Source organism: Crinia signifera, chromosome 5, assembly GCF_055691185.1.
Source record: "Crinia signifera chromosome 5, ASM5569118v1, whole genome shotgun sequence".
In the NCBI taxonomy this organism is placed as follows: Eukaryota; Metazoa; Chordata; class Amphibia; order Anura; family Myobatrachidae; genus Crinia; species Crinia signifera.
The window spans coordinates 232,668,262-232,677,587 of NC_139221.1; the positions used below are offsets into that span (position 1 = coordinate 232,668,262).

The 9,326-nt window shown below is 44.3% G+C and overlaps 1 protein-coding gene across 1 annotated transcript in view; it reads right to left on the reverse strand.

Moving 5' to 3' along the window:
• Window positions 1-8,660, reverse strand: part of GADL1 (GAD like acidic amino acid decarboxylase 1) — a 241,942-nt gene extending 233,282 nt beyond the window's left edge. The window contains exon 1 of the mRNA XM_083188646.1: window positions 8,412-8,660. Within this exon, the coding sequence (XP_083044772.1) occupies window positions 8,412-8,454 (43 nt within the window). The 5' untranslated portion in view covers window positions 8,455-8,660. The remainder of the gene's footprint in view (window positions 1-8,411) is intronic.
• Window positions 8,661-9,326: the final 666 nt, after the last annotated feature.

The window sequence follows — 9,326 nt, forward strand, 5'->3', positions numbered from 1 at the left end:
TAAATCAAAGTAGCTCACTAGCAAAAATCAATCCGTGTGTACACCCCCTAAGACCTGGCATCATAACCTCTCCAATTTTTCCTACAACTGATCTCCTGCCCTACTTGCAAGCAAACACCATGCCCTTCTGCCCTGCTCTAGACAGTTCTGACATACAGTATCTCTGTTTTATCTTTCCTCTTCCCATGTTATTTCAACAGTATTTAACAAGTTTAACAAGTTATGTCATTAGCATTATTTAAAGACACGCTCAGTGTAAATCCTTACATTGTAATATCCAATATAACCTGTCCGTTCCTCTTTGTAAAATCAATTCACCAAAAACTGAGTTTAAATAAACCTGACATTTATACAGTTTCATTGAATTCAATACAGTATATTGTGTATTATATTGCCATTGTCCTCAGAATGCCATGTTTTATAAACTGATTACAACCACTAGCACAAATGCACATGTTTTTGTCCTTGAATAGGCTTCCTTTGAAAATGTCCATCCAATGTTGCACTTATTAATACTATCATCAGCCATAATTATTTTTGCTGTTTGCATGAACAATTTTTTTTTTACTATTACGCTGACCTACAGTACTCTGTTCAATGAGCAATGTTGTTAACATGAGCATTATGGTTTGTAGCTAGATTAATTAATGAATAAGTATTTGTGTATATTTTTAGACCCAGGCAGTGTGCACAATAAAGGCTGTGACTGTTCTGTGCATTCTTTATTCTTCCCCTTCTGATGTTAGGGTTGTCTTATGCGGGGTACACACCAGGACGACCCGCTCACGATGCACATCGTGAGCGGGTCGTCAGTGTCTCGTCCGACCCGCTCACGGTGACGCGGGGGGGGGGGCACGACCCGCTCACGATGTGCACCGTGAGCGGGTCCGATCCGATGGCGACCCGCACCCGGCTGTATGGTCGTCTTTGAGATCCTACCTGCAGCAGGTAGGATCTCAATAACGACCGACCGACCCGCGGGACCGCGCATCGGATCGGTATCGGTCCACAGCAGGTCAGAAAAGGGCCCAATCAGCACACAATCTACATCCAATTGATCAGAATTGGATCGAGATTGTGGGGATCGGGCCCTAGTCGTCCTGGTGTGTACCCAGCATTATAATATGTTTCTTTTCACTTATACAGTGATCTGCTCCAGGTGTAGCCACTTATCTCCTACAGTATAAAACTGGAATTAGAGGACTAGCTATAGTGTGTTCCTGCGGCCTATACTATTTAGGCCAAATGACTTGTACTGTAAGTTCAAAAGCTGCCCATAGACGGTCCGTTCCCGGACGGTCCGTTCTGTACTATGAGATGCGCGCTCCCGCGCATCTCATCATACGGTACAAAAAGTAAGTGCTGCACATACTTTTTGTACTAGCTGTTCATCACATAGCATCGCATTGCATGCACACTGCATGCACAAGGCATGCAATGCAATGTAATGTGTACTATTTAAGTCCCGAACGGATCCGTTAAACGGACCGTGTATGGGCAGCTAAAGAATGATTGGGCACACATCGTTCGGCTATTAATATGATCGGGCTAAGAGGCTCCTGATCAAAGAATCCCAATGGATTATTAGATTGGCCTGAATGAAACAAATAATTGGAATTGTCTATTGTAAGGATCTGGTGTTCTTTTGGTCTTTGAAGTTGATGCTCCAGTACATTCTCCTAGTTTATGTTGTTTCTGTGTTGTTGCATTTGCGATATACAGTATGTATATATGTTGCTTTGATATGTATATATGTTGCTTATATATGTGGTTTTGTGTTGTGGGTTTTGTATTGCTTGGTTATTTTTCTTGCAGGGCGATGGGGTCTGTCACTATGGAAACTGGGGAGCGGGGTCCATGACAGAGTCTGGTGGAATGCATGTAGTAAGCATCGCAGACTTCTGGTTGTTGTGTCACAGGATTTGCGCTCCTGTGCGTTTCCATCGAAGAGGGATCAGACACCCAGGCGTGGGTATTTAGAAGCGTAAATTATGTTGTATATTTGTTAGCTGTATGTCTTTGATGTAGCCCTGGGGACTAGGATTGTGCCCCAAAAGCGCTTTGCTAAATACATTACGGTGTTGCTTTGTCTGGGCGCCTTCTTCCTATTGGAGATTATATATATATATATATTTTCCAGGGATCTGCACTCACATCCGGTAGAGTATAAGAGAGGGGTGCTCCAAAGGGAATCCAGGTTCCATAATATCGTAACAGTTCCAGTCCAAGAACCAGAAAGGGCACTCACCACCAAATGCAGGTAAAAATTGCTTTTAATCACAGAGAGGCATTACTCCATGTCGACGTTTCAACCCCGTAGGGCCGTTAACAAGACAGACAAAGTTGTTCAGTGTGTGACCAGACTAAGCCAGGCCTACACTGATACTGCAGTAGAGTCCATATATACCTTAGCCAATCAGTGATAATCACATATAATGAATCTAAAACAGATGTGTAGGGGCGGACTACCCCCAGCAGGACCCATCACAATGTAAACCACTATGCAAGCACTATCCTGCAGTGACTGCACACATGCAGGGGCGTAATAAGCGCAAACATAATGTTACTAACGGGACCAACACATAGATTACCTGGCCGTGTATAGTACAGAATCTAATGCAGGAGCCAGCGAGTCCATGTGTCCCGAGATCGCCATAGTTTCACAGCGATACCCGGAACCAGACAGATGTGGCTCAACTGGGTTCCACCATCTACGGATACCCGCAGGGATCATTGCTGGTCACATGATCATCCCAATGTCTTGTGTAATGCGGCTGTGTATTACTACAGCCGGAACCCGGAACCTGGGATGCGTGTCATATGCTTTCCAACATAATCTATTTCAGAAATTAGATAAATGAGATAATGCGCTATAATACCCGATCCTACCATTAGAAATGGCGGTGTCCGGTAATTATATTGGCATGATTAGAGCAGCCACGGCATGGTATAATATTATTATGGACAGTGGGGGGCGTGTGAAATTAACATATTATACTCAGCTGTGTTTTGGGTTGGGACATATGTATAGCTCTTAGCTGACCTGATATCACACTCTAAGACAATTAATAAAGATATAGAACAGAATACTAATAAACGATTGACTCCACCAATATATATGAGCTCTATAGCAGTGTACAATTATGGGTATGGATTTAGGAAATCCACTCCAAACTAAGATTATAAAGAAAACAATTAAAAACAAGACTCAGTGTACACATGTGACACAAACAATACTGTTTATATCACAAAGGCACACTGTAGTCTATACCACCATGGTCTCTACTTTTAATCCTAAATATAATGTCATTAATGTAAAAAGGGTTATTTTCATTTAGACCATCGGGATCAATGGTATTTAGCCAGGGCCGGTGCAAGGGTTCTTGGCACCCTAGGCAAAGTGTCTGCCAACGCCCCCCAACCCCTCCTCCCCATATTACCCCTTGCCTGGTAAGTCATGTGAAGATTTATTAAACAGCCATATGTATACACACAGCCATACACTGCCTCTGTCATCCATCTACTGCCTCAATACATACACACATACTACATATGCCTGTCATTCATACATTCATACATACATACATACATACATACACACACATATACATACATACATACATACATACATACATACATACATACATACATACATACATACATACAAACAAATAAATAAACCCCCTCCCACAGGCAGCCAGTACTACGAATACCACACCCCCACATCAAATGAGCATCTTACCGTGGTCGTGTGGGGGGGTAACTGCTCCCCGCCGCTTCTACTGGCTCATGATACAGCTGAGCTGGCCGGGGTGACACACCGCTGCTGCCAGGGAAGGGGCACTGCTCCCTGTTGGTTCTGCAGCTTCCGGCTCCGCAGCGCCGATGTTCGACGCTGACTCTGGGGGGCCTGGGCACCTGGTGAGGGATGACGAGTGGATGGGCGCTGGGCGGCTGCTGCCTGATTGATATAATTATGCACTTAGCGCTCAGATGCTCTCCCCCTCCTACCTCCATCATCCGCGGAAATGTATTTTTTTAAGGTGATGAGAGAAAAGTAGCGGCCGCTCACAAGACCCATGGCACTGCTACATTTAAATGCTCAATAAATAAAGAGCGCCCTCCAGTGGCCAGCGCCCTAGGCAGCAGCCTAAAGCTGCCTAGTGGTAGCGCCGGCCCTGTATTTAGCTCGAAAATCCATCGTGCCTCACGTTTCTTAAGGATGAGTTCTCGGTTACCTCCACGAGGGAGTTTGGGTACATGGTCAATTAGCATACAGCGGAGGGATGCAATTTGGTGTTTATGTTGGAGAAAATGTCTTGCAACTGGCTTATCAGTGCTTCCCATTGAGTGCTTTTCTCCCGTAGGACTCAATGTTGCTTAAAATACATCAAAAACATATTATATTATAATTGCATGAAGTTGAAAACAGAGATAGTTGATGACTTAAAATAGAGAGCACAAGAAGCATACTCTGGGGTTGGTGCAGAAATTTTGGCTAATAACTTATACGGGTCATATTTTCCAACCATAAAAGGTACCAGGCACAGCAGCTGTCTTGGGTGCACAATGTAGGATTACATTTGTCGGAATAGGTCATGCTCAGAAGAGATGACACAAAATGGGTCGTTTCAGTGTCCTAGTGCTAGAGGTAGTGCCCAGCATAACCATCGGGTCCATGTGTTTTTCATCCTATCCACTGGCATACCAAATTAGGCAGCTATTTTGGGTGCACTACGAAGTTAATGCTATAGGAGATAAGCCACACATGGACGCTATGTGGGAAAACTGATGTGTGTAATAGTATGATAAACTCTGCATTAATAGATCCACAAGAAGTACATACAACTGCAATAGGAACTGGCTTAATAGGGCTGAATATCCCATCTTCATATTGGCCGTGACTTTGGTATAAGCAAAAAGGTGTAAATGTGTAAGTTGTATGCAGCACTTTGTAAGGTTTGTGACTACAAGATAAGGGTGATTAAGATTAGCTTTCAAGAATGCTTGTCATGTAAAGAAATTCTATAGCTGAATTAGTCTCATTATTTTGTAACATGATCATAAATGTGTTAAAGTTCCAGGTCTCAAGAAAAGCTAAGAAATGTCAATTGCATTGAGTCCAAATAAAAAAAGACAAAATGCTTTGTTTGCTCTGCTTGGTTTCTGAGTAGATTATGTACTATAATTATAAGGATTGTATTGGTCCATTCCATAAAAAAATGTGTCAGATACCTGCAGGGCAAAATATTCTAATGGTCTTCAAACAGAGCGGCAGGATCGCATGCAATCCTGCCGCCATGGAAGGTTCCTGGCAGCTCAAGGGGGTTTGGATGGACATACACTTCTTCGACTTCTCACAGTAGTTTATGGCCACCTTTGGACATACAATAGATTGACATATTTTAGACATGCATTAGTTAGACATCCCAATGCACGCAATCAGTGGCGTAACTAGCTTTTGGGCGCCCACCGTTAAAGGGAGGGCGCCCACCCACGCACCCCGCCGCACCAACCCCTGCCCGCCGCACCAACCCCCCGCCCGCACCACCGCACCAACCCTCGCCCGCCCCACCAACCCCCACCTCACCGCCCATGCAATCCCCCCCATCCCCCGCAGTCTTACCTACGCTCAGTACGCGCTGGTCCCGGCTCCCTTCTTCTGCTATGAGGACCACCACAAAATGTCCGCCCCCATGCAGCAGACAGTTTCAGAGAACAGTCTGCTACATTTTGTTGTGGTCCTCACAGCAGAAGAAGGGAGCCGGGACCAGCGCGTACTGAAGAAGACACTGACAGGTAAAGACTGCGGGGGATGGCGGCGGGGCAGCGGGGTGTAACTATAGCACTGCAGCAGCCCCCGGCGCCCACACATCCACAGCGCCCCACTTCCCCCCGCGGTTGCGGGGGCTGCGGTGCTATAGTTACGCCCCTGCACGCAATATCCTGACAACTACTTTTTTTTAGACTGACTTATTCATACTTTACCCTCCCAGTAGTCATAGAGGGAGAATCGAATAGTGTGCCAAGAGTCCATGTATACATATTGATTTTCCATGTCAACATTTTACTTGTGTTGTTACTTTTGTCTGTCAGACTAATGCATGCCTAACGTTTTGTGTCAACCTATTGTCTATCTGACTAGACATTGTCTGTGAGATATGCCACACCCCCTGGACCTGCCCCTTTCAGGGTATTAGTTTACTTAACAGAAGTTGATTTGAATAATGCTAAATGAATCATGTATTGCGTTATCATCCTCAATCGTTAGGAAACTCTGGAGATGGGTTTATGGAATCAAAGGGGTAGAATTTAAAATCAAGTTGTGACCCTAAATGTAAAGGCATATTTGATGTTAATAAAAATAGCTATTTAAGATAAATACATGTTATGGGGGGGGGGGGGGGTGGGGGGGGGGGGGGGGGGTGGGGGGGTGGGGGTGGGGGGGGGGGGGGGTGGGGGGGTGGGGGGGGGGGGGGTGGGGGGGGGGGGGGGGGGGGGGTGGGGGGGTGGGGGTGGGGGGGGGGGGGGGGGTGGGGGTGGGGGTGGGGGGGGGGGGGGTGGGGGGGGGGGGGGGGGGGGGTGGGGGGTGGGGGTGGGGGGGGGGGGGGTGGGGGGGGGGGGGGGTGGGGGGGGGGGTGGGGGGGTGGGGGTGGGGGGGTGGGGTGGCCAGCTGATCTCAGACAACTGTTAACATTGGGTGTCTTTTTTAGCCCAGAATGCATCTTATTCACATTGCTATGTATATAATGTGCAAGCTGTTCAAAAGATATGCAGCATGCCTATGTTCTGTGTACGACTACAGCTGTATTTGCATACGAAAGGTTACGTTCCAGTGTTTTCCAGGAAAGCACTGTAATGTAGCATTTCACATGCAGATTACAGAAAAGTCGCATGAAAAGATGCTTGGCGCTGTCCAGTCACTATAAGGCCATTTTTATGTGACTGAAGCAAGGATGTAGGGGGACACATCTGTAGGCGTGACACAGCTTGGCAGCCTATTGCATCCTACCCATCAACATCTTGGAGATGAAAACCGGTGCAGATTAGCAAAAGGAGCGTGGCCCTGGGAGAATGGGCCCTGGTATCGCAGCTTTGAAATCTATAGCAATCAGGAGACAGTGCTATAGAAATCTATAGCAATCAGGAGACAGTGCACCTGGTACAGAACTTGCTTAGGCTGGTACACAACATAAAAAATGGTACTGTACCAGCTAAAATGGTACAGTTGGAGGGTATATTGTACAGAATACAATCAAAAATGCATAAAATGACATGTGCAGTATCTTGCCTTCCTATGATGATCACACATTATAATTCCCCTTTAAAACTATTGAGACTGTGTATTGTGTTAGACTAGAAACTAACACGCAGTGCAACTTTATCACTGCACTTAGTGCCAAACAGAAATGAATAGAGTAGGTGACCATTACTGTACAGACATAAATCTTCCTATTTAAAAGGGCTAGCCTCTGTGGTGTAAGGGTCTGAGCTTGTATGGCGAAAATCCCAGGAACAGTCAGCTCTGATGGTGCCCATACACGGAGCGATGCGCTCCGTACTTTTTGTACTAGATGCCAGCCATTCAAGGGGAAATAACATTGAATAATACTTTAATTAAACAATGTCATACATTAATTTTTCAGGCTAATAGAACCAAAGCGGTATCGATCCAATATTGTTAGTATAGGCTACATTGTGTAAAACGACAACATTTCAGCTTGCCTAGAAAGTTTCCATCCATGTGTGAATATTGCTGTACTATGAACCATTATATATATATATATATATATATATATATATATATAGTCACAGTTTGGATTATTGTGTAGCACTGCTAACACCATCCAATTTGAGTGATGCCTGCAAAATACTTCCCAGGTATCTGTGCAAAATAAGGCCCCATAACACCCAATCAGATGTTTGGTACTGTAAATATGACAATTATAAGACTGCTTTAAGCTTATCAGTCACAGGTGTTTTTAGTTTAGTAATTTATGTGCAAGTTTTTATAAATGTCCCTTATAAGGTGACAGAAAAGTAAAAATGATTCCCGCCTTCAGGCGCATAACAAATTAGCCGCTGAACATAATGCAACCAGTTTATTTATATAGCAATCTGCTCTTTTGCAAAGTTAGTTCTTTCACCAGCCAGCTCAGCTGTCAGTAGATGTGACACTCCCTTCAGTGTCACCTTGTGCAAATTACATTAACAAGTTCTTCACAGACACAGCAGGGAAAGCAATACACCTAAGTAAAACCGCAAACGAGTTATAGGCACACCATTAAGAAAATAAATGTTTGAAAGTGCTCTTATTGTCATTGTAAAATCAAACTTTGTATATGGATCTAAGCCTTTGCATGCTGCCTAATGAACTGATGCTGGAAAGATAGATAGAAACAGTCTGTTACCCTCCATCTGCCCAGCAGTGTGTGTGTCCTGGCTGCTGCTCATTGCTGTCTCTGGTCGTTGAAGGTGACTTCTGCTTAGGGCTCCCCAAAAGAAATCCCAGTCTCTGGAGAAATCACTGCGGGTGTTCACTGTACAAGTGAATAATTTACAGGTGTCTGGTGTCAGTGTGGCTGTCTCCACCCTGGCTGTAGTCTGTTCTGCCACTGCAGCTGCTGCCTCAGTACTTCTCTCCAGTAGCTAAGCCGGGCATCTATTAATACAAATACCATCTGGCCCTTATCCAGTCTGTACAGAATGGGAGGATAAAAAATTCCAGACCAGATGGTCAAGAGGGAGGTGCAGTACTTAAAGCTGCAATGCACACACAGGTCTGACCAGCGCTGGGTGTGTTTGACAAATTTAGCCTTTTTACATTTTTCAGATCTATAATAAAGTTGCTTATTGTAATTTATTTTGAGAATTGATTACAATTCAACATAAATCTTTGATTTGTGCATTTAAAAAAGTTATAGAAAGTTCTGTTTATTGTTATAGTTTCATCACATCCTCATGTTTATTATACAATTCTGCAAGGTGCGCAATTTTTCTGTAGCCCATTACAAACAATTAAGCATTTTGGCTTTGTCAATTTTCTAACCTGCACTAGGAAAATGACAGCAACAATTTAAATTGGTTTCTATGGGTTACTTACATAACAGCATATTACAGCAGCAGAAATGAGTGTCATTTAGGGGAACCAGAGTGCAACTGTCAGCATATTGCATAGCACCATTTATTATTATTATTTTAGTACCAGTTATTTATTGTATATAGCGCACACACATTCCGCAGCACTGTACAATATTTTGAACATTCACATCAGTCCTTGCCCCAGTGGAGCTTACAATCTATATTCCCTACTATATGTACAGCGG